Source organism: Gadus morhua, chromosome 20 (assembly GCF_902167405.1).
Source record: "Gadus morhua chromosome 20, gadMor3.0, whole genome shotgun sequence".
Classification (NCBI taxonomy): Eukaryota; Metazoa; Chordata; class Actinopteri; order Gadiformes; family Gadidae; genus Gadus; species Gadus morhua.
Window position 1 is genome coordinate 1,330,472 of NC_044067.1, and position 26,169 is coordinate 1,356,640.

The following is a 26,169-nucleotide window of genomic DNA, read 5'->3' on the forward strand; positions in this document are numbered from 1 at the left end:
ATTGGGAAAGTTGACTGGCCCCAAAGTGTTAAGCAGAAGAATTCCCACAAATTTGGTGGGGCTGTTACCTTCCAAACCCTCTGGTAAACCCGTCAGACGCGGAAGCGATTTTCCACGTCGTCCACTTTTAATTTGAGATCGCTCACCATGTGCTCGGCCTGAAAGAGGCGCCTTGACAAGTTATCCACGTCGTTATCAATTCTGTTCAGGCCGCCTTCAAAGTCGTCTTGTTTCTTTTCGATGAGTGCTGTTTTCTGTTGCAAAGTATTTAGAGTGGAATTTAGATCTTCAATCTTGCTGGTTATCATTTTGTTCCCTTCGCTGATAGCTGCCATCAGTTCGGCGGAGCTGTATTCCCGTTCGGCACCTTCTTGCTGGTTAACCATGACCGGAGACGCAGGTTTTTGGCTAGCAGCTACGGGCGTGGAAACAAAAAGCCGTACCTTTGATGGTTTCTTCTTAGGTGACATATGTGGAGGATAAGGTTCCGGTCCCGTTACTCTTAGAATGCTGTTTATGCTATTATTTCAAACTTTCAGTGCGTTACAAATCAGATATTTAATCTATGGTTACGGAGCCGTCCTTTCCGCGTCCGCTCTCTAGCTTGCCATCACGTGACCTCAGACTTGTGTCTTGATAAGAGGGACCGTGTAGTGGTTCTATTTTACGCAAGCTAAGCCGTCAAGGCTTCGCCTTATAGGCTTGTCCCGTGAGCACACTCGCATGCCCGAAAATTTCAGCAATGCACCAATCAACGTGGGCCCAGCCAAAATTCCCCACGGCACTGTATATAACGTGGCGCACAGTATATTTCGTCCTCTTTTCTCCCAGCAGTTGTTTGAACCATCCACCAAGACAACTGCTTCTACCATCTATGATAAAGAAATGCAGCATGGGCGTGACGGAGCCAAGAGGTACGGCCCCTTCACAGCCTCTGCACCTCCTGCCCGGACGCTTCCACCTGGCCGGACCTCATGTCTCGCGGTATTCCCCGCTTAGAACTGCTCAGGTGGAAATTTTTCACGTTCAGAGAGAACCCCCATTGCAGCTTGGGGTTCTTCCTCAGCTATGAGGATCTTCCCCTGTTTGGGGTAGATTAGACGGCGTGCAACACCTTGGCAGCGGGCTCTCTTGTGTGCGTTCCCGCCACTTCAACTGATCCAGTCTCTTTTGTAGCAGATCAAATGAGGATCTGTCCTTCATTCTGGTGGCCCTGGAGAGCCGTTCAGCTCTGTGGTTATGGCTGGCACTTTCAGACAAGCGCACGGGATGGGACAGTGCACCAGTCGGGATGGCTGTTGGTTTACTTCTGAGAGGTTGATCTTGCAGGGCAGAGGCCGCCAGCAGTGGTTATCAATACTTTCCAGAGTGCCCCCGTGCCTTCCTCTTCCTCCCTCTACGCGGGAAAGTGTGGCTTTTTCTCGAAGTGGTGTGAAAAAAACCACGTTGTTGTAATGGATCGGGAAAGGACCCAAATGCAGCACACGTAGGCAGGCAGACAGTCAGTTATGTCTTTTATTCCCAGATAGGAGTAGACAGAAGACAGGCAGGGCGCAGGCAGGATCCGTTGTCGGGGGTGGAAGACCGTCGATCACCGGGACAGAGACAGAGCAGGCAGGTCGGGGACAGGCAGGGTCGATAACGGGGAATCAGTCCGGAAAACGCTGGAGAAACTATTACTGAAGACATAGGGCAATCTGGCACTGAGAGAACTGAGAGGGGAGAATGAGATGACTGAGAGGGGAGATCATGACAGTTGTTCCATCTCTCTGTGAGGTGGGAAGCGTCTCCTACAGCGCTTACTGGAGAAAGGTTTGGCTTTCTTCATCATCATAGTCTATGTGGTAGCCATTTTGGCTGGCCACGCAGGCGGGAGTGAGGTGAGATAGTGAGGTGAGATGGTGGGGAGACCCCAAACCGCTTAATAAACATAGATTCCAATGATAGTCTAGATATAAAAAATTTACTACATATACACTTTATATCTGAATGCGTAGTTGTAGTAAACAACATGGGTCAATGGTACTGCTGTGAAGTAGGACCATTGATACGGAGGACCTGTTCCAATATCTCCTCAATGACGTTGCACTCGTTCCCACAAGGCTTTCATTCAATTTTTGACCTCTTCCGTCAGACTGTGAGACAGGTATAACAATACATATTGTGTGCCATTTTCATTAGCTGCATTTATCTTATTATATTATATGTAGATGAGAGGGAGAGAGAGACTGACCGTGGCTTCTTCTTTTCTTGCTCCTCAGAAATGCTGGCCTTCTCCCCCTCCAACGGCTTCACCTAATGGGGAATAAAATGGTGTTTGATGTTCTAACAACTAACAAAGATGTGTTGATTTTATTGGTATAAAACTCCATCAGGGTTGCGGCATCAAAGGTTTTCACAGTTGACAGTCAACATTTCTACACAAAACACATTTCATTGCAGCATTATTTTCCTACTCTCAAGTATTTTATTGTCAGGTACAATGAGAAACTGAGGACTAAGCTGAGCACTGCAAAGCTTAAGAAAAGGCGAAACACCAGCAACCTACTAAACTCAAAAGGCACACCTTTAAGTTCAGTGCATATAATTTTGCTGCCAGGTCCTGTTTTTCTTGTGTTAGTCTTCTAACGGCTTCCATTTACTCTCTTTCTCTGCTTACCGCAACTAAACTGAATTCACCAGAAGGGCCCTCTCCTGAGGTCTGTGGTGTGGTCGGGGTGGAGTTATTGTTGTCATGATCAAAATACAGTTTCAGTACTCTGAATTATCATAGCAGCACAGTCACACGTAATATAATTCCATATGTAAATCAATACATAAAGTATAATTGTTTTTTGTGTAAATGTCAGGCAGACCTAGCAACGACTTCCCTCCACCTGCCTGACTAACGAATACAGTATTAAAAAGACAGTATTTAAAATATGATTATTGGCTACCTTAACTTATTCATCATGTAGAGCTTTTATGACATTAGCATGTAATAAACACTCAATCTCTATTATTCTGATAATGACAAAAAATAGAAGAAAGCATTTTGATTATATTTGATGTACAATTTATAGTACATGAAATATAATGATATATATTTCTTCTTTACCTCTTCTGATTCATCATCTTCATCAGGCCTCTCGTCACTGAAAAACATAAACAATTGCCAGAAATACCAAGCTCAGTCAATGACCAGTTTTCTGTATGTCCCTAAAAGACTACATACAGGTGTCCTGTAGCGTATTATTCTGAAGGGAGGCAGTGCTGATAACTTTGGATTTTGACGGGAAAAGTCAAGTTTGTCAAGTGTTCAGTTTCACTTAACAAAACCACAAGTATCAAAGTGTGTGGCTGCAGTGATTGAATAAAGTAAACAGTTAACATGCGATACATTTATCTGCAGCCTTTAAAGATCATACAGGTAACTGTGACTGTATGATGACAATACCTAAAACACTCAAAACCCTATGATTGTGGACTCACTCCGTTTCATCAGGGGATACGTTGTCGCTGGTCTGTGATGTGCTCGTGATGGAGTTCTTGTTGTTGTGATGAGAAGACAGTTTCAGTACTCGGAATTATCATAGCAGCACACTTCACACCTAATATAATTCAATATGTAAATCAATGCATAAAGTATAAATTGTTTTTGTGTAAATGTCAGGCCGACTTAGAAACGACTTCCCTCCACCTGCCTGACTAACGAATACAGTATTAAAAAGACCCAGTATTTAAAGATGATTATTGGCTACCTTAACTTATTCAACATGTAGAGCTTTTAGGACATTGACATTAGCAAAAGAGCAAAACACGAGCCCAAGTAATTCCTATCAAAGCAATTCAGAATCTGCCCACTCCAAGATGGAGTTTGATTTTGGCGACTCTCCTGTATCACCTGAATGGAAAGACAAAGTTACATCGCTGTTGAACTCCATGCCTGAAGTCTTTGCTCAAAATGATCTTGACTTTGGTTATACAGATAAAGTGAAGCATCACATCAAATTAAGTGATGAGACTCCTTTCAAACATAGAGCCAGACCAATTCACCCGCAGGATGTGGATGCAGTGCGAAAGCACCTTCAAGAATTGCTAACAGCCGGCATCATCCGCGAATCAGAATCCCCCTTTGCATCACCCATAGTGGTAGTTCGAAAGAAGAACAACTCAGTACGCCTGTGCATTGACTTCAGGAAGCTCAACTCCCAGACAATAAAAGACGCATACGCATTGCCCAATCTGGAAGAAGTTTTCTCAGTAATGACTGGCTCAAAGTGGTTCTCAGTCCTTGACCTGAAGTCGGGCTATTACCAGATCGAGATGGAAGAGGCTGACAAGCAGAAAACGGCATTCGTGTGCCCTCTCGGATTCTGGGAGTTCAACCGAATGCCACAAGGGATAACAAATGCGCCCAGCTCATTCCAAAGACTAATGGAGAGGTGTATGGGTGATCTCAACAGGAAGGAAGTGTTGGTCTTCATTGACGACGTCATAGTCTTCTCGAACACTCTAGAGGAGCATGAAATCCGGCTGCGACAAGTCCTTGAACGTCTGAAAGAGTATGGACTGAAACTGTCTCCAGAAAAATGCAAGTTCTTCCAAACGTCTGTCAAATATCTGGGCCACATTGTATCACAAAATGGAGTTGAGACAGATCCAGGGAAGATTGAAGCCTTAAAAACCTGGCCAAGGCCCAAGAACCTCAGAGTTAAGATCCTTTCTTGGATTCTATGGATACTACCGAAGGTTTATTCACTACTCAAAGATCACTAAACCTCTAAATGATCTCACCTCAGGGTACCCCCCTCTCCGGAAAAGCAGTAGCAGCAGCAAAGTAAAGGAGAAGAGCGGTCCGTACTTCCATCCAAAAGAGTCTTTCGGGGAAAGATAGACAGTGTCCTGTCAACAAGCATTCGAGACCCTGACTGAAAAGCTCACCTCTGCTCCTGTTTTAGGTTTCGCAGACCCCAAAACCCCCTACATATTGCATACAGACGCCAGTACCACTGGTCTGGGCGCTGCATTGTATCAAGAGCAAGATGGGAGGAAAAGAGCCATAGCCTTTGCAAGTAGAGGGCTCACCAAGAGCGAAGCCAAATATCCTGCTCACAAGCTTGAATTCCTAGCCCTTAAATGGGCTGTCACTGCAAAATTCAGCGACTACTTGTATGGGACAGAGTTCACAGTTATAACAGACAGTAACCCCCTTACTTACATCTTGACATCGGCCAAACTGGACGCCACAAGCTACAGGTGGCTGTCAAATCTGTCAACCTACTCGTTTAAGCTCCAGTACAGAGCAGGCAAACAGAACCAAGATGCAGATGGACTTTCTCGACGCCCTCATGGTGAGCTCACAGATGACCTAATGTCACAGAAAGAAAGGGAGAGAATCAAGCAGTTTACACTTCACCATCTGACAGATCCAGAACATACAGAGGTTGTTCTTCCAAAAGCGGTGAGTGCCATCTGTGAACGACATCATGTCCACAACCCCAATGCAGACCCCCGATTCTCACTCCCATCTGTAACCTTAGTTGAATCCCTTGCTCTCCACTCTGATGCTCTACCAAATGGTTTCCTAACGGAGAATGACCACGGCCTCCCTCTAATCCCTCACCTGTCTGAAGATGACTTGATGGAGCAGCAATGGACAGACCCAGACCTTAGGGCAGTCATAGAGCACCTGCAGTCCAAAGAGAAGCCTTCTCCTAACCTAAGAAGAGAACTTCCTGACATTGGTCTCTGGTTACGAGAATGGAACAGGTTGGAGATGAGAAATGGACTATACAGGAGAAGACAAGACCAAGGGGATATAATATATCAACTGGCACTCCCTAAAGATCTAAGGGCTACAGTGTTAAAAAGTCTACACGATGACTTAGGCCATTTAGGTATAGAGCGAACCATCGACCTCGTAAGATCCAGGTTCTATTGGCCAAGAATGTCCATGGATGTGGAGGAAAAGATAAAGACGTGTGAACGCTGTGTTCGCAGGAAAACACCCCAAGAAAAAGCTGCCCCCCTAGTGAACATCAGAACCAGTAGACCCTTGGAACTGGTCTGCATGGATTTCCTTTCCTTGGAACCAGACCAAAGCAACACCAAAGACATTCTTGTGATCACAGACCATTTCACCAAGTACGCCGTTGCAGTCCCTACTCCAAATCAAAAAGCAGTAGCCAAGTGCCTATGGGATAACTTCCTGGTTCACTATGGTTTCCCTGAAAGACTCCACAGCGATCAAGGGCAAGATTTTGAGTCATACACGATCAAAGAACTGTGCCGCCTCGCAGGTATTCATAAGACAAGAACAACGCCATACCATCCAAGAGGAAACCCAGTGGAGCGTTTCAATAGGACACTCCTCCAGATGTTAGGCACGCTGGAGAACAAGAACAAGTCACACTGGAAGGATTTTGTGAAGCCGATGGTACATGCATACAATTGCACAAAGAACGATGTGACTGGATTTGCCCCATATGAACTCATGTTCGGGAGACAACCTCGTCTACCAGTCGACCTAGCTTTTGGGCTACCAGCCATCAAGCCACCCAAGTCACATTCCCAATACGTCCACGATCTAAGAAGTCGGTTGGAGGAAAGCTACAAAGTTGCCACCAAGAACGCCTTAAAGATAGCAGACCGTAACAAACGGAGATTTGACAAAAGAGTCGTCGATTCAACGCTTGAAACTGGATACCGCGTTCTGGTGCGAAACGTAAGGATAAGAGGGAAACACAAGTTAGCCGACAGATGGGAGTCTGACGTGCATGTAGTGGTCAAACAAGCTGGTGACCTCCCTGTGTACACAGTCCGACCAGAGAACAAAGATGGGCCGCTCCGGACCTTGCACAGTGACTTGTTGTTACCCTGTGGTTTCCTACCTGTGTCCATGCCTGATGAACCAGTTACACCAAAAGCAGTCTGCAAGCCTCGAACACGGAGAAGCCTTGACATCCAAAATGCTGAAGACCCTGTGGATACAACATATCTCTCGGAATTAGAGGATGAGGCAGTGCATCACGACACTACCAGAATGAGAGTGGAGTTTGAAACCAGGATCCTGTCAAACACAGGACCAGTGCAGTTGGTAGAGAGGAACCCATGAGACGCCGCACAATGTAGTTGTGCCAGTCGAGATGCACCCTGTTCCAGTTGAACCTGCACGAGACCACTTACCTGAAGTGGAACCTGAAAGAGAGAACCTACGTGAAGTGGAACATTAAAAAGAGAACTCACCTGAAGCCAAACCTGCAAGTGAAGGTTCACCTGAAGTTTCTGAGGGAGTGTCTGAACAGAGAACTGTGATTCAAGAATCTCCCAAACTTCCAGAATTTGCTTCAAACAAAGTAAAGATAACTCTGCCTGTTCATGTGAGTGTGACGGTGAAACCCCTCCAAGCAACATTGAAAGGAAGAATGATCAGCCCAATAAAGTGAATGGCACTGCCGGACGTTCCCTCAGGTCGAAACCAGCACAGCCAGACAGACTACACTATCGTGAGCTTGGGAATCCTCTGACTAGTCATCCAGACACTGTTGCAGAGCCTTAGTGTAGCTTTCACTGCCTCATTAAATGGCCCTAATTCGGCTATCAATCCCCATTTCAGCTTGCCCGAGAATCCCACCTTAAGTGACCAGTCACACACTTAGATGCAACGGGACGTGCATAAGTTCAGGAGGGGAGGATGTAACCCAGGGTTACATGACACCGTTTCATTTAATTCGATTTAAATCACAACCCCTTTTAAAAGTTTGTTACTAAACAGTAAAAAATACATGGCTTGTGTATTGTCGTTCTAAATAGTGCCACAGAATGAGATAAAGATATATATTGGGAAAATATTGCAAATTAATGCATTTAAATTATTGAATCTAAATAGTATGGTGTGATTTGTTGAACCACCTGTAACTCAACAAAGTCGCATGGCAACTGGTTTGGCTTAGTTAGCCAATCAGAAATTAGAACCGCCTCTTTTTAGCGTCAGCAGATAGCAGTTACGCAGATTCGTCCTTTTCGGGACGAGCCACAGATGAGATTCGACGATAGACTACTGTTTTTAATAGTAACCTAAAGAAGAGAGATTCCCCCGCCACTAAAAGTCACGAAAAGCCTGTGCAGTAAATCGAAACCCTTGGTGAGTCTCCTCGTGTAAACATTTGGATTTGAATTGTGTTTTTGGGTGAGAAAAGAACGTGATAAGCCGCTAACTGGCTGCAGCTAATGCTGGTTGCTAACTGCCTAGTAGGCGCGTGGTGTCGCTGCACTTGGCGTGCCGTGACTGATGTGGGGGATGTGAGGCCCGTTGCTGGGGCTGCGGGCAGATTGTAGTTTTGACGTTGGGTTATGCATTTTCTTCACTGTTGATGTTGCGGTCTGTTGATAGGTTATTGATGTTGCTAGCTGTGTTAATTGCTTTATGGTGAAAAGGAATATGTAAAGCTGTGAGTTAAGGGTGCTAGTTTTGAAATGATAAATTCTTCCAGTGATCTATAGCTTGCTGAGTATATTAACTACAGAAAGAAAATACAATTTAAATGTTTTTTTGAAGTGGTTTATTTAGAGTTAAGTGTCAATCATTTATGTTTTACACTGTGTTAAGTTACCTAGAATATGATATTTATAGAAAATTAACTGAAATGTATAAGATAGACAAACTACTAATGAGTCTTTTGGCTTTGTTGTCAAGGCCGGGTTTTTTTGTGTGGATCGAAAAAAAGATATTGAACCCTGGAACGTCTGTATCCTGCTCGCCCTCCCTGGGGTCCCGCAGCGGTGTGCAGACTGGCGAGCTACCCCATCAGATTGATCCTATTGGACCACGAACAATAGGCAAATTCTAATCTTTTCTGCAGCAGTGTAGGGACAAGAGACTGAATTACTTAGATATTGTGTTGTTCACATGGACTGAGACAGAATGAACCCTTAAAATAGCCTGATCTACATTTTTACTGTGTTTTATTAGTGTAATTGAAATGTTTTATTCAGGGATGTTTTAAGTATTCAGAGGTATTTTGAAACCTGTTTAAGTTTTATTTGAAAGGGTTGACTCTTTTGGGGACCTAAAATAAGGGTGTAAATAAGAAAGGTGTTTGTGACCATTTTAATCTTTTCCACATTTTATTTTAAATCATTTTAGGTATAATTGTTCAGTTTATAATTTTTCCTACTTAAATAAATAAAACCAAAAGGTAAGAGAGAAAAACAGCTTTGAAAATTCTCTTACCTTTGAAATATATATCTCTTGTTTCAGTGTGTCATTTCTGGTGCAGACAGTTACCATATCTCTCCCTAACGAACCTTAGAATCTTCTGGTAGTCTAGCCCATATATTGATTATTGATTGTAAACTAGTAGCAGTGTTCATTAAAAGACACCAGGTACCGGTTACACTATGGTTACCGGTCTTGCGTGTTCGAACGGTTTTTTGGTTTTCTGATAAATCGCTGTCTAATCAATACTTCATTCACTGCCTCTTCCGTGGTCATTACAATATTATGAATTGACTGCGTCGGGTTCTCCGACGTCTCTCCCTCTTGGCCTGCCCATAACAGGTTCGAATATTAGGGGCTGCCTAATATTCGTTCGAATTTTGATTTATTTTTTGATATTTGAATTATATTCGAATTACGAAGTTCGAAGTCAAAGCCCTAGTGTGCGTGCGTGGGTGTGCGCTTCCGTGTATGTGTTGCTGCCCTTGTCTTGACGTGCGGCGTGTGCGCGTGCGTGCGTGTGTGTGTGTGTGCGCGTTTCCATGTATGTTCGTGCTCCTTTGCGTGTGTGTGCGGTATGTGTATGCAGTGTGTATGTGCTTGCTTGAGGTGTATGTATGCGTTTGCGCGTGCTGTGTGTGTGTGTGAGCTGCTTGGCACATGCACACATGAGTAACTATTGCGACAGGCCTGCTATTATGGTAGTAAGATAATGATAAGAAATAGAATAAAGCATTTTGATTATATTTGATGCACAATTTATCTTACACACAATATAAAATATATATTTTTTCTTTACCTTTTCTGATTCATCATCTTCATCAGGCCTCTCGTCGCTGTCAACATAAACAATTGTCAGAAATGCCAAGCTCAGTCAATGACCAGTTTTCTGTATGTCCCTATAAGACTACATACAGGTGTCCTGTAGCGTACTATTCTGAAGGGAGGCAGTGCTGATAACTTTGGATTTTGACTGGAAAAGTCAAGTTTGTCAAGTGTTCAAGTTTCACTTGACAAAACCACAAGTATCACAGTATGTGGCTGCAGTGATTGAATAAAGTAATCAGTTAACATGAGATACATTTAGCTGTAAGCCTGTAACCATAACAGATCATACAGGTAACTTGGACTGTTTGATGATACCTAAAGAACTCAAAACCCTGTGATTGTGGACTCACTCCGTTATCTCAATGGGTTCGTTAACGCCGGGGTTGGTCCGACTATTTCCACTGTAATCTCTTAAATTGGATGCCACAGTTTGGATTGTGTTCCAGTAAAACAAAAGAAAATTGTCAGACTTGTGTCTTGATAAGAGGGACCGGTTATTGGTTCTATTTCATGCAGGCTAAGCCGTCTAGGCTTTGCCTTATGGTATTGTTCCGTGAGCGCACTTGCATGCACTGAAATTTCAGCAATTCACCAATGAACCGTTCCCGCCACTTCAACTGATCCAGTCTCTTTTTTGTAGCAGATCAAATGAGGATCTGTCCTTCATTCTGGTGGCCCTGGAGAGCCGTTCAGCTCTGTCCCATCCCATGCACTTTCAGACAAGTGCATGGGATGGGACAGTGCACCAGTCGGGATGGCTGTTGGTTTACTTCTGAGAGGTTGATCTATCAGGGCAGAGGCCGCCAGCAGTGGTTATCAATACTTTCCAGAGTGCCCCCGTGCCTTCCTCTTCCTCCCTCTAGGCGGCGAAGTGGTGCGCTTTCTCGAAGTGGTGTGAAAAAAAGACGTAATGGATCGGGAAAGGACCCAAATGCAGCACACGTAGGCAGGCAGACGGTCAGTTATGTCTTTTATTCCCAGATAGGAGTAGACAGAAGACAGGCAGGACGCAGGCAGGATCCGTTGTCGGGGGTGGAAGACCGTCGATCACCGGGACAGAGACAGAGCAGGCAGGTCGGGGACAGGCAGGGTCGATAACGGGGAATCAGTCCGAAAAACGCTGGAGAAACTATTACTGAAGACATAGGGCAATCTGGCACTGAGAGAACTGAGAGGGGAGAATGAGATGACTGAGAGGGGAGATCATGACAGTTGTCCCATCTCTCTGTGAGGTAGGAAGCGTCTCCAACAGCGCTTACTGGAGAAAGGTTTGGCTTTCTTCATCATCATAGTCTATGTGGTAGCCATTTTGGCTGGCCACGCAGGCGGAAGTGAGGTGAGATAGTGAGGTGAGATGGTGGGGAGACCCCAAACCGCTTAATAACCATAGATTCCAATGATAGTCTAGATATATAAAATGTACTACATATACACTTTATATCTGAATGCGTAGTTGTAGTAAACAACATGGGTCAATGGTACTGCTGTGAAGTAGGACCATTGATACGGAGGACCTGTTCCAATATCTCCTCAATGACGTTGCACTCGTTCCCACAAGGCTTTCATTCAATTTTTGACCTCTTCCGTCAGACTGTGAGACTGTGTGCCATTTTCATTAGCTGCATTTATCTTATTATATTATATGTAGATGAGAGGGAGAGAGAGACTGACCATGCCTCCTTCTTTTCTTGCTCCTCAGAAATGCTGGCTTTCTCCCCCTCCAACGGCTTCACCTAATGGGGAATCAAATGGTGTTTGATGTTCTAACAACTAACAAAGATGTGTTGATTTTATTTGTATAAAACTCCATCAGGGTTGCGGCATCAAATGTTTTCACAGTTGACAGTCAACATTTCTACACAAAACACATTTCATTGCAGCATTATTTTCCTACTCTCAAGTATTTTATTGTCAGGTACAATGAGAAACTGAGGACTAAGCTGAGCACTGCAAAGCTTAAGAAAAGGCGAAACACCAGCAACCTACTAAACTCAAAAGGCACACCTTTAAGTTCAGTGCATATAATTTTGCTGCCAGGTCCTGTTTTTCTTGTGTTAGTCTTCTAACGGCTTCCATTTACTCTCTTTCTCTGCTTACCGCAACGCTCTCGCAAGTTGGGGCAACAGTATGTACCACCCAGACAATACTAAACTGAATTCACCAGAAGGGCCCTCTCCTGAGGTCTGTGGTGTGGTCGGGGTGGAGGTCGTGTTGTCATGATCAAAAGACAGTTTCAGTACTGAATTATCATAGCAGCACAGTCACACGTAATATAATTCCATATGTAAATCAATGCATAAAGTATAATTGGTTTTTGTGTAAATGTCAGGCAGACCTAGCAACGACTTCCCTCCACCTGCCTGACTATCAATACAGTATTCAAAAGACAGTATTTAAAATATGATTATTGGCTACCTTAACTTATTCATCATGTAGAGCTTTAATGAAGTTAGCATGTAATAAACACTCAATCTCTATTATTCTGATAATGACAAAAAATAGAAGAAAGCATTTTGATTATATTTGATGTACAATTTATAGTACATGAAATATAATGATATATATTTCTTCTTTACCTCTTCTGATTCATCATCTTCATCAGGCCTCTCGTCACTGAAAAACATAAACAATTGCCAGAAATACCAAGCTCAGTCAATGACCAGTTTTCTGTATGTCCCTAAAAGACTACATACAGGTGTCCTGTAGCGTATTATTCTGAAGGGAGGCAGTGCTGATAACTTTGGATTTTGACGGGAAAAGTCAAGTTTGTCAAGTGTTCAGTTTCACTTGACAAAACCACAAGTATCAAAGTGTGTGGCTGCAGTGATTGAATAAAGTAAACAGTTAACATGCGATACATTTATCTGCAGCCTTTAAAGATCATACAGGTAACTGTGACTGTATGATGACAATACCTAAAACACTCAAAACCCTATGATTGTGGACTCACTCCGTTTCATCAGGGGATACGTTGTCGCTGGTCTGTGATGTGCTCGTGATGGAGTTCTTGTTGTTGTGATGAGAAGACAGTTTCAGTACTCAGAATTATCATAGCAGCACACTTCACACCTAATATAATTCAATATGTAAATCAATGCATAAAGTATAAATAGTTTTTGTGTAAATGTCAGGCAGACCTAGCAACGACTTCCCTCCACCTGCCTGACTATCGAATACAGTATTAAAAAGACCCAGTATTTAAAGATGATTATTGGCTACCTTAACTTATTCAACATGTAGAGCTTTTAGGACATTGGCATGTAATAAACATTCTCAATCTTTATTATTCTGACTAGATTTTTCGTGTTGCGAGAGCTCAAACTCTAGTTGTAAATAAACCCATAGCAATAATGTGGAAAACCCAGTCGATAATGTAGAAAATTTCTGAGCGCATAATATAACAACAGTTTGGCTATAATTTTACGACGCATAACATTCGTTCACCACAAAGGACTCTTAATAGCAGTGGCAACATTTAAATATTTTTTTTACCATTCAGCGAACAAAAGGTAACATGCTGATTATCATTTAGGGGGCCACTCAATGACATGCAGAAGTGTCATCAACACGCCCACAGAAGTGGTGTGAGGTATTCCGACTTTCTACTCCTCATTGACATATAAAGTCATTTACATTTCCTATTGAGGTAATACTACCTCAGGGGTAGTATTATTCAGGAGATTTTCAGGGTAAAAATGTCAAGATATGTTGTTCACACATACGGCCCATCAGGAGAATATCTGGACTTACACGTGCGTCTGAAAGCTGCTAGTGTGTGAGCATTTGATAACATTGAAGATTTTGTCAATTTATGGTAACTGGGGTTCAATGTTTAAAAATGTTGTGTTTAAAAACATAACGTCTTAGCTCGGCGAGTGTATCACTGCCGTTGTCTTGACGTACGGTGTGTGTGCGGGCTTGTGTGTGTGCGACGTGCGTGCGTGGGTGTGCGCTTCCGTGTATGTGTTGCTGCCCTTGTCTTGACGTGCGGTGTGTGCGCGTGCGTGCCTGTGTGTGTGTGCGCGTTTCCATGTATGTTCGTGCTCCTTTGCGTGTGTGTGCGGTATGTGTATGCAGTGTGTATGTGCTTGCTTGAGGTGTATGCATGCGTTTGCGCGTGCTGTGTGTGTGTGTGAGCTGCTTGGCACATGCGCACATGAGTAACTATTGCGACAGGCCTGCTATTATGGTAGTAAGATAATGATAAGAAATAGAATAAAGCATTTTGATTATATTTGATGCACAATTTATCTTACACACAATATAAAATATATTTTTTTTCTTTACCTTTTCTGATTCATCATCTTCATCAGGCCTCTCGTCGCTGTCAACATAAACAATTGTCAGAAATGCCAAGCTCAGTCAATGACCAGTTTTCTGTATGTCCCTATAAGACTACATACAGGTGTCCTGTAGCGTACTATTCTGAAGGGAGGCAGTGCTGATAACTTTGGATTTTGACTGGAAAAGTCAAGTTTGTCAGTTAACATGAGATACATTTAGCTGTAAGCCTGTAACCATAAAAGATCATACAGGTAACTTGGACTGTTTGATGATACCTAAAGAACTCAAAACCCTGTGATTGTGGACTCACTCCGTTATCTCAATGGGTTCGTTATTGCCGGGGTTGGTCCGACTATTTCCACTGTAATCTCTTAAATTGGATGCCACAGTTTGGATTGTGTTCCAGTAAAACAAAATAATATTGTCAGACTTGTGTCTTGATAAGAGGGGCCGTGTATTGGTTCTATTTCATGCAGGCTAAGCCGTCTAGGCTTCGCCTTATGGTATTGTTCCGTGAGCGCACTTGCATGCACTGAAATTTCAGCAATTCACCAATGAACCGTTCCCGCCACTTCAACTGATCCAGTCTCTTTTTTGGAGCAGATCAGATGAGGATCTGTCCTTCATTCTGGTGGCCCCGTAGAGCCGTTCAGCTCTGTGGTTATGGCTGGCACTTTCAGACAAGTGCATGGGATGGGACAGTGCACCAGTCGGGATGGCTGTTGGTTTACTTCTGAGAGGTTGATCTATCAGGGCAGAGGCCGCCAGCAGTGGTTATCAATACTTTCCAGAGTGCCCGCGTGCCTTCCTCTTCCTCCCTCTAGGCGGCGAAGTGGTGCGCTTTTTCGAAGTGGTGTGAAAAAAAGACGTAATGGATCGGGAAAGGACCCAAATGCAGCACACGTAGGCAGGCAGACGGTCAGTTATGTCTTTTATTCCCAGATAGGAGTAGACAGAAGACAGGCAGGACGCAGGCAGGATCCGTTGTCGGGGGTGGAAGACCGTCGATCACCGGGACAGAGACAGAGCAGGCAGGTCGGGGACAGGCAGGGTCGATAACGGGGAATCAGTCCGAAAAACGCTGGAGAAACTATTACTGAAGACATAGGGCAATCTGGCACTGAGAGAACTGAGAGGGGAGAATGAGATGACTGAGAGGGGAGATCATGACAGTTGTCCCATCTCTCTGTGAGGTAGGAAGCGTCTCCAACAGCGCTTACTGGAGAAAGGTTTGGCTTTCTTCATCATCATAGTCTATGTGGTAGCCATTTTGGCTGGCCACGCAGGCGGAAGTGAGGTGAGATAGTGAGGTGAGATGGTGGGGAGACCCCAAACCGCTTAATAACCATAGATTCCAATGATAGTCTAGATATATAAAATGTACTACATATACACTTTATATCTGAATGCGTAGTTGTAGTAAACAACATGGGTCAATGGTACTGCTGTGAAGTAGGACCATTGATACGGAGGACCTGTTCCAATATCTCCTCAATGACGTTGCACTCGTTCCCACAAGGCTTTCATTCAATTTTTGACCTCTTCCGTCAGACTGTGAGACTGTGTGCCATTTTCATTAGCTGCATTTATCTTATTATATTATATGTAGATGAGAGGGAGAGAGAGACTGACCATGCCTCCTTCTTTTCTTGCTCCTCAGAAATGCTGGCTTTCTCCCCCTCCAACGGCTTCAGCTAATGGGGAATCAAATGGTGTTTGATGTTCTAACAACTAACAAAGATGTGTTGATTTTATTGGTATAAAACTCCATCAGGGTTGCGGCATCAAAGGTTTTCACAGTTGACAGTCAACATTTCTACACAAAACACATTTCATTGCAGCATTATTTTCCTACTCTCAAGTATTTTATTGTCAGGTACAATGAGAAACTGAGGACTAGGCTGAGCACCGCAAAGCTTAAGAAAAACCAGCAACCTACTAAACTCAAAAGGCACACCTTTAAGTTCAGTACATATAATTTTGCAGCCAGGTCCTGTTTTTCTTGCGTTAGTCTTCTAACGGCTTCCATTTACTCTCTTTCTCTGCTTACCTCAACACTCTTGCAAGTTGGGGCAACAGTATGTACCCCCAGACAATACTAAACTGATTTTACCAGAAGGGCCCTCTCCTGAGGTCTGTGGTGTGGTCGGGGTGGAGGTCGGGTTGTCATGATCAAAAGACAGTTTCAGTACTCTGAATTATCATAGCAGCACAGTCACACGTAATATAATTCCATATGTAAATCAATACATAAAGTATAATTGGTTTTTGTGTCAATGTCAGGCAGACCTAGCAACGACTTCCCTCCACCTGCCTGACTAACGAACACAGTATTAAAAAGACAGTATTTAAAATATGATTATTGGCTACCTTAACTTATTCATCATGTAGAGCTTTAATGAAGTTAGCATGTAATAAACACTCAATCTCTATTATTCTGATAATGACAAAAAATAGAAGAAAGCATTTTGATTATATTTGATGTACAATTTATAGTACATGAAATATAATGATATATATTTCTTCTTTACCTCTTCTGATTCATCATCTTCATCAGGCCTCTCGTCACTGTCAACATAAACAATTGTCAGAAATGCCAAGCTCAGTCAATGACCAGTTTTCGGTATGTCCCTATAAGACTACATACAGGTGTCCTGTAGCGTACTATTCTGAAGGGAGGCAGTGCTGATAACTTTGGATTTTGACGGGAAAAGTCAAGTTTGTCAAGTGTTCAGATTCACTTGACAAAACCACAAGTATCACAGTATGTGGCTGCAGTGATTGAATAAAGTAAACAGTTAACATGAGACACATTTAGCTGTAGCCGTTAAAGATCATACAGGGAACTTGGACTGTATGATGACTATACCTAAAACACTCAAAACCCTGTGATTGTGGACTCACTCCGTTTCATCAGGGGATACGTTGTCGCTGGTCTCTGATGTGCTCGTGATGGAGTTCTTGTTGTTTTGATGAGAAGACAGTTTCAGTACTCTGAATTATCATAGCAGCACACTTCACACCCAATATAATTCATTACGTAAATCAATGCATAAAGTATAAATTGTTTTTGTTAAATGTCAGGCCGATTTAGAAATGACTTCCCTCCACCTGCCTGACTAACGAATACAGTATTAAAAAGACCCAGTATTTAAAGATGATCATTGGCTACCATAACTTATTCAACATGTAGAGCTTTTATGACATTGGCATGTAATAAACATTCTCATCTTTATTATTCTGACTCGATTTTTCGTGGTGCGAGAGCTCAACCTCTAGCTGTCAATAAACCCATAGCAATAATGTGGAAAACCCAGTCGATAATGTAGAAAATTTCTGAGCGCATAATATAACAACATTTTGCTTATAATTTTACGACGCATAACATTCGCTCACCACAAATGACTCTTAATAGCAGTGGTAACATTTAAATATTTTTTTTACCATTCAGCGAACAAAAGGTAACATGCTGATTATCATTTAGGGGGGCACTCAATGACATGCAGAAGTGTCATCAACACACCCACAGAAGTAGTGTGAGATATTCCGACTTTCTACTCCTCATTGACATATAAGGTAATTTACATTTCCTACTGAGATAATAGAACCTCAGGGGTAGTATTATTCAGGAGATTTTCAGGGTAAAAATGTCAGGATATGTTGTTCACACATACGGCCCATCAGGAGAATATCTGGACTTACACGTGCGTCTGAAAGCAGCTAGTGTGTGAACATTTGATAACATTAAAAATGTTGTCAATTTATGGTAACTGGGGTTCAATGTTTAAAAACGTTGTGTTTAAAAACATAACGTCTTAGCTCGGCGAGTGTGTCGCTGCCGTTGTCTTGACGTACGGTGTGTGTGCGGGCTTGTGTGTGTGCGTGCGTGGGTGTGCGCTTCCGTGTATGCGTTGCTGCCCTTGTCTTGACGTGCAGTGTGTGCGCATGCGTGGATGGGTGTGTGTGTGTGTGTACACGCATTTCCATGTATGTTCGTGCTCCTTTGCGTGTGTGTGCGGTATGTGTATGCAGTGTGTATGTGCTTGCTTGAGGTGTATGTATGCGTTTGCGCGTGCTGTGTGTGTGTGTGAGCTGCTTGGCACATGCGCAAATGAGTAAGATGAGTAAGTAAGTAAGGGTAAGATAATGATAAGAAATAGAATAAAGCATTTTGATTATATTTGATTTACAATTTATCTTACACACAATATAAAATATATTTTTTTTCTTTACCTCTTCTGATTCATCATCTTCATCAGGCATCTCGTCACTGTCAACATAAACAATTGTCAGAAATCCCAAGCTCAGTCAATGACCAGTTTTCAGTATGTCCCTATAAGACTACCTACAGGTGTCCTGTACCGTACTATTCTGAAGGAAGGCAGTGCTGATAACTTTGGACTTTGACTGGAAAAGTCAAGTTTGTGAAGTGTTCAAGTTTCACTTGACAAAACCACAAGTATCACAGCATGTGGCTGCAGTGATTGAGTAAAGTAATCAGTTAACATGAGACACATTTAGCTGTAGCCATTAAAGATCATACAGGTAACTTGGACTGTTTGATGATACCTAAAGAACTCAAAACCCTGGGATTGTGGACTCACTCCGTTTCCTCAATGGGTTCATTATCGCCGGGGTTGGTCCTACTTTTTCCACTGTAATCTCTTAAATTGGATGCCACAGTTTGGATTGTGTTCCAGTAAAACAAAATAATATTGTCAGACTTGTGTCTTGATAAGAGGGGCCGTGTATTGGTTCTATTTCATGCAGGCTAAGCCGTCTAGGCTTCGCCTTATGGTATTGTTCCGTGAGCGCACTTGCATGCACTGAAATTTCAGCAATTCACCGCTCAATCGTTCCCGCCACTTCAACTGATCCAGTCTCTTTTTTGGAGCAGATCAGATGAGGATCAGTCCCTCATTCTGGTGGCCCCGGAGAGCCGTTCAGCTCTGTGGTTATGGCTGGCACTTTCAGACAAGCGCACGGGATGGGACAGTGCACCAGTCGGGATGGCTGTTGGTTTACTTCTGAGAGGTGGATCTATCAGGGCAGAGGCCGCCAGCAGTGGTTATCAATACCTTCCAGAGTGCCCACGTGCCTTCCTCTTCCTCCCTCTATGCGGCGAAGTGGTGCTTTTTCTCGAAGTGGTGTGAAAAAAAAAACACGTTGTTGTAATGGATCGGGAAAGGACCCAAATGCAGCACACGTAGGCAGGCAGACGGTCAGTTATGTCTTTTATTCCCAGATTGGGGTAGACAGAAGACCGGCAGGGCGCAGGCAGGATCCGTTGTCGGGGGTGGAAGACCGTCGATCACCGGGACAGAGACAGAGCAGGCAGGTCGGGGACAGGCAGGGTCGATAACGGGGAATCAGTCCGGAAAACGCTGGAGAAACTATTACTGAAGACATAGGGCAATCTGGCACTGAGAGAACTGAGAGGGGAGAATGAGATGACTGAGAGGGGAGTTCATGACAGTTGTCCCATCTCTCTGTGAGGTGGGAAGCGTCTCCTACAGCGCTTACTGGAGAAAGGTTTGGCTTTCTTCATCATCAAAGTCTATGTGGTAGCCATTTTGGCTGGCCACGCAGGCGGAAGTGAGGTGAGATAGTGAGGTGAGATGGTAGGGATACCCCAAACCGCTTAATAACCATAGATTCCAATGATAGTCTAGATATATAAAATGTACTACATGTACACTTTATATCTGAATGCGTAGTTGTAGTAAACAACATGGGTCAATGGTACTGCTGTGAAGTAGGACCATTGATACGGAGGACCTGTTCCAATATCTCCTCAATGACGTTGCACTCGTTCCCACAAGGCTTTCATTCAATTTTTGACCTCTTCCTTCAGACTGTGAGACAGGTATAACAATACATATTGTGTGCCATTTTCATTAGATGCATTTATCTTATTATATTATATGTAGATGAGATGGAGAGAGAGACTGACCGTGGCTTCTTCTTTTCTTGCTCCTCAGAAATGCTGGCTTTCTCCCCCTCCAACGGCTTCACCTAATGGGGAATCAAATGGTGTTTGATGTTCTAACAACTAACAAAGATGTGTTGATTTTATTGGTATAAAACTCCATCAGGGTTGCGGCATCAAAGGTTTTCACAGTTGACAGTCAACATTTCTACTCAAAACACATTTCATTGCAGCATTATTTTCCTACCCTCACGTATTTTATTGTCAGGTACACTGAGAAACTGAGGACTAAGCTGAGCACTGCAAAGTTTAAGAAAAGGCGAAACACCAGCAACCTACTAAACTCAAAAGGCATACCTTTAAGTTCAGTACATATAATTTTGCAGCCAGGTCCTGTTTTTCTTGCGTTAGTCTTCTAACGGCTTCCATTTACTCTCTTTCTCTGCTTACCTCAACGCTCTCGCAAGTTGGGGCAACAGTATGTACCCCCCAGACAATACTAAACTGAATTCACCAGAAGGGCCCTTTCCTGAGGTCTGTGGTGTGGTCGGGGTGGAGTTATTGTTGTCATGATCAAAAGACAGTTTCAGTACTGAATTATCATAGCAGCACAGTCACACGTAATATAATTCCATATGTAAATCAATACATAAAGTATAATTGTTTTTTGTGTAAATGTCAGGCAGACCTAGCAACGACTTCCCTCCACCTGCCTGACTATCAATACAGTATTAAAAAGACAGTATTTAAAATATGATTATTGGCTACCTTAACTTATTCATCATGTAGAGCATTTATGAAATTAGCATGTAAAACACTCACTCTCTATTATTCTGATAATGATAAATATATATAGCATTTTGATTATATTTGATGTACAATTTGTGGTACATGAAATAAAATGATATATATTTCTTCTTTACCTCTTCTGATTCATCATCTTCATCAGGCTTCTCGTCACTGTCAACATAAACAATTGTCAGAAATGCCAAGCTCAGTCTATGAACAGTTTTCTGTATGTCCCTATAAGACTACATACAAGTGTCCTGTAGCGTATTATTCTGAAGGGAGGCAGTGCTGATAACTTTGGATTTTGACTGGAAAAGTCAAGTTTGTCAAGTGTTCAAGTTTCACTTGACAAAGCCACAAGTATGCTGCAGTGATTGAATAAAGTTCAAACAGTTAACATGAGATACATTTAAATGTAGCTGTGGGGGGTTGTGACGTCTGGCCTGCAGGGGGAGTATGGGCAGGTTGGGAGCGTACTGGATTGGCTGGGGGGGGGGGGGGTGTGTGAGCAGGTGTCAGCACTCAGGCCAATCAGGGTGTTTGTATTTATGTGCCTGCTTTGTGGTTAGTAGGGGAACCGGGGAGCAGAGAGAGGTCCAACGCGTTCCGTACCAGAGATCGCATGTCGTGGATCGCCGAACGCAAGGACTCTCCTGGACATTACTTTCAATTTTTGTTTGAAGTCTCTGCTTTGTTTTGTTACGCTTTGCAATAAAGACGCTCCGAGTGAGGGAAGACGAACTGTGGCCTCTGTGCGCTCTCTGAACCTGCTACAGTAGCCATTAAAGATCATACAGGTAACTTGGACTGTATGACGATACCTAAAGCACTCAAACCCCTGTGATTGTGGACTCACTCTGTATCCTCAACGTTAGCACTGGAGTTTTTCCTTTTTTTTCCACTATAATCAGGTAATTTTTCTGCCAGAGCTTTGATAGTGTTCCTGTAAAACAAAAAAATATTATCAGACTTGTGTCTTTTTTTTTAACATTGTGTTTATTGAGTTTTTCAGGTTTTATACAGAGAACAAACAAAAAAAAAAAAGGAAAGTGCATGTTAAGTAAAGGAAAGTTAAGATAATAACGGATCAACTTAATTATACATGGCATCTGCTGGGATCTGCTATGAGGTATAAGCAGTACAACATATCTACTTAATTTACAGCATCAGTTATGTTTTATATATGTAAAGGAATATTTCCATACGACAGCAAACATAGTCTAGAATACACAAAAATGATACGTGCCATTGAATTTGACAATTCTTATAACCTGATAAGAACAGATAGGCATTAAGGGGTGGCTCGGTTAGTAACAACCGCACCCAAGACAACCGTAGAATGCAATACACATAACAATTTGAGTGATCATGAATAAATTGAACCTTTTGTATACTTTCCAAAGTATTAAAAGATAAGATAAAGAAGCAACAAAGAATAAAATAAAAGGAAGAAATGTACAAAAATAAAACCCTAACCCAAAAAAAACTTTCTGTTTGTGTAATTATGTAGAAGAGGCGCCCAAGGTTGTTCATGGATACTCTATTTTTAATAAAGCCTGTCTGATCTTTATGTACAAGAAAGGGAAGATAATCCTCCAGTCTTGTCGCTATAGCCTTGGCATAAACTTTGCTCTCCACCTAGAGCAAAGAGATAGGGCGGTAGGAGCCTGCGAGTTCCGGGTCCTTTTCTGGCTTGCAAATTAACGTGATAAGGGCCTCCTGGATTGTTGGGGGTAACGTTTTGGTATTAAATGAATGTTGGTACATGTATATTAGGGGGTTCAATAGTAGATTATGATATTTTTTATAAAACTCCGGAGTGAATCCGTCTAAAGAGAGTCCGGACTGAAGAGACATAAGGGCTTTGAGAATTTCGTTCCTGGATAGTGGTTGATCTAGCCTAGCCCTGTCTGCTTCGGACAGCTTAGGTAAGTTCAATGAGGATAGGAATGTCTCACATTTATCAGCAGTATTCTCAAATTCTGATGAGTATAAGCTCTTGTAAAACCCTTGAAAACAATTGTTGATCTCTTTTGGGTTACACGTGGTAGTGTTGTCAGATTTATTGACTTTATGTATCATTGACGCTGACATTTGCTTTTTCAATTGCCAAGCTAGTAGTTTGTTACCCTTATCCCTCAGTTCATAATATCTCTGTCTAGTCCTAAGTAATGCCCTCTCAGTTTTATAAGTGTTCGATGTATTGTATTGGTTGGGTTTTCTCAAGAGAGTCTTGTGTAGACCTTCCGATCATGTTTTAAAGTGTACCACTTTTTATTTCAGCCTCTAGTGTGTCCAGATTTTTCCAATATTCTTTTTTAATGTGACTAGAAAAAGATATTATCTTCCCCCTAAGATAGGCCTTAAGCGACTCCCAGAGTAAGGAAGGAGAAGGGGCGGTCTCAGAGTTTGTCTCTAAAAATAGTTTAATTTGGGAAGTAATGAATTTATCAAAATCTGGGTTGTGTAACAGAACAGGATTAATTCTCCATCTGTAACATTTCTGAGATTTATCTCTTGGAAGGATATTCAAAGAGATAGGGGCATGGTTAGACATAACACGAGGAAGATATTCCCAACTACTTATTCTGTGGACCATTGCCATGGGTATAATAAAGTAATCTATTCTGGTAAAAGAGTTATGTACAGGAGAAAAAAAAGAGTATTTCCCTATTTTTGGGGTGTGCAAATCTCCAGATTTCACATAGTCCCAGTTCCTTGATCGAGGAGTTGATAATTTTCCTTGATCTACATTTAGCTGGATTTTTATCAGACGAGCGGTCCATCTTGGGGTCAAGGGTCAGGTTAAAGTCCCCCCCAATAATTATATCACCTTCCACATCGCTGAGTTTTAAGAATAAAGACTGGAAAAAATTAACATTGTCATAATTTGGGGCGTAAATATTAACAAGTGTGATGTCATCCGAATGAACTTTACCCTTAACTAATATGAATCTTCCCCCTGGGTCACGTTCTACTTTTTCTGATATAAAGGGAAAGTGTTTATTAATTAGGATGCAGACACCCCTAGAGCTAGTATTGAAGGAGCTAAAAAAAATCTGGCCTCCCCAAATCTTACCCAGCTTCTCATGTTCCTTAAAGGGCATGGTGCAGGTTTCTATTTTCTTCTTTTCTGGCAATTTTCTAGTTGGTAATAAACATTTAAACAATTATCCATTGTATTTGATGTTGTAGGGTATCACAAAATATAAATATTAGGAAAAGTAGGTGATATATTAGTGGTTATTAGCCACAGGTTAGCGATGATTCTTATTTCTCCCACAATGCATTGCATGACGTCACGTAGGGTACTCCGCTTTTGGACGACAGCCGAAGCCGCTAGTGAGAGAGAGTGACAGTGTCAGATTATATTAGTAAATACATAAATAGAGATAGCCTAGATATATATATAGATAGATAGATAGATAGATAGATAGATAGATAGATAGATAGATAGATAGAATAACATCGATAGATAGATAGATAGATAGATAGATAGATAGATAGATAGATAGATAGATAGATAGATAGAATAGCATAACATCGATAGATAGTGAGGGATAGCATAGCATAGCATAACATATATATAGATAGAGAGAGAGAGAGAGAGAGAGAGAGAGAGAGAGAGAGAGAGTAGATATATAAGTAGATAACATGGTTTTCTACTGTATTTGTGGCGGGTGCAACAACTCCAGCAAAAGTGGACATAGGGTCCATTGCTTCCCCAAGGACAAAGGGATTCTCCGAAGCTGGGTGCAATTTGTCAAGTTTAGGCGGGCAGATTTTTCAGCTAGCTCTGTTACCGCGTACTCCAGAATATGCAGCGCGCATTTCAAGGAGGAGGATTACCACTCAGGGGATGCCAAGATGGTCTCACTTGGTTTAAAGAGTAAGAGGACGGCGAAGTTAATTCCTACCGCCGTGCCGTCTGTGCATGCAAACCACTCTGCCTGCCCTGTCCCGAGGTCGAGAGACACCGTCTGCCGCAAGCGAGAGATTGCCACGGTAAGCATCATGCTATAGCTGCTAATTACAAGCTGCGCGTTAGCTAGCTCTGTGTATTTTGCATACCGTGTTCCCTTTGACACAGCCTCATCTACAAGCATGATCAGTCTGACATTAGAAGAGCATATTTCGTGATTCACGAATATGAGCCAAAACAAAATTGCCCTGAAGTAAATGTCCATATCGTCATGAAAGCTTCATGGCTAGTGTTTGGATCAGTGATCGTCAACATCAAGCGGCTTTCACAACAGTGTGTTTGCGTTTTGTGTTAGTGCTAGACTGCTACGGTTCTCTTTCACATATTTGTATTTGACCGTGACCTTTTATATACTTATATATACTATACTTTATACTAATATACTTTATTTTTGGTTTTCGCAAGATGTTGACAGACGCCTCACAGCAGGAGACCGTGGCCAGTGTAGACACTGTGGAGAGTGTCGATACTGGGGATCAGCCCTTGCCCTCCTCCACTTCTGACGCTGGGACACAATGTTTTTTGAAGCCCCCCCGATGGTCTCACGGTAAATCTTTGGTATTTTAAGGGGTAGATATTATGTCTAAAACATTGCAAGTAGGACATTTCCATACACATTGATGAAATGAATACATAGCCTACACCAAAACATAGCCGCTGATTTGCCATGATTGTCATATGTTTGGGTATGTTTACTGCCTCTGCCACAGCTGTGCAGGTTAACCTGAAGCCCAAGATGGTTAGCGTGGGCACACAGACTTCAATCAGCCCACAAACCTCCGCTCCCCTCGCTAGTCCTGAACAGACAGTTGACGACGACGATGATGATAATGCCACTGTCATCAGTGACTTGTCGTGGGTGCCCGAAGAGCCGATGGATGAGGAGGAATTGTTTGATGAGGAGCCACCTTACACGTGTGACCCCCACCACAAGTGAGATAATCTAAAACCAACATAGACCATATTGAATGCTCAATGCTTTGTTAGTTTGAATGACACCGCCCCCCTCCCCCTCATTTTTTGTTGTTGTAGTTGCATTGACAAATTCATTGTTTGCCAAGAGGAGCTGATGGGCCTTTTTGCCATCTGTCCGGCCTGTTGTGAGAGGTCGGATAGTAGCATCGTGCAGCAGGAAGGAACTTTTGTTAAGATCAAGCA

At 42.6% G+C, this 26,169-nt stretch overlaps 2 protein-coding genes across 6 annotated transcripts in view; both read right to left on the reverse strand.

The window, feature by feature from the left end:
* LOC115533112 (MORC family CW-type zinc finger protein 3) overlaps positions 1-26,169 on the reverse strand; it is a 267,109-nt gene that overhangs the window by 60,276 nt on the left and 180,664 nt on the right. The gene's annotated exons all lie outside the window — the stretch shown is intronic.
* LOC115533113 (glutamic acid-rich protein-like) overlaps positions 1-26,169 on the reverse strand; it is a 148,945-nt gene that overhangs the window by 29,859 nt on the left and 92,917 nt on the right. For 2 of the 4 annotated variants that reach the window (XM_030343383.1, XM_030343384.1), the window contains exons 15-24: positions 21,164-21,200; positions 20,265-20,326; positions 18,545-18,581; positions 17,216-17,271; positions 16,843-16,879; positions 11,699-11,760; positions 9,999-10,035; positions 3,472-3,527; positions 3,098-3,134; positions 2,234-2,295 (exon numbers count right to left, since the gene is read on the reverse strand). In XM_030343383.1, the coding sequence (XP_030199243.1) occupies positions 2,234-2,295; positions 3,098-3,134; positions 3,472-3,527; positions 9,999-10,035; positions 11,699-11,760; positions 16,843-16,879; positions 17,216-17,271; positions 18,545-18,581; positions 20,265-20,326; positions 21,164-21,200 (483 nt within the window). The remainder of the gene's footprint in view (positions 1-2,233; positions 2,296-3,097; positions 3,135-3,471; positions 3,528-9,998; positions 10,036-11,698; positions 11,761-16,842; positions 16,880-17,215; positions 17,272-18,544; positions 18,582-20,264; positions 20,327-21,163; positions 21,201-26,169) is intronic. The other 2 variants (XM_030343386.1, XM_030343385.1) reach the window with 2 other exon arrangements.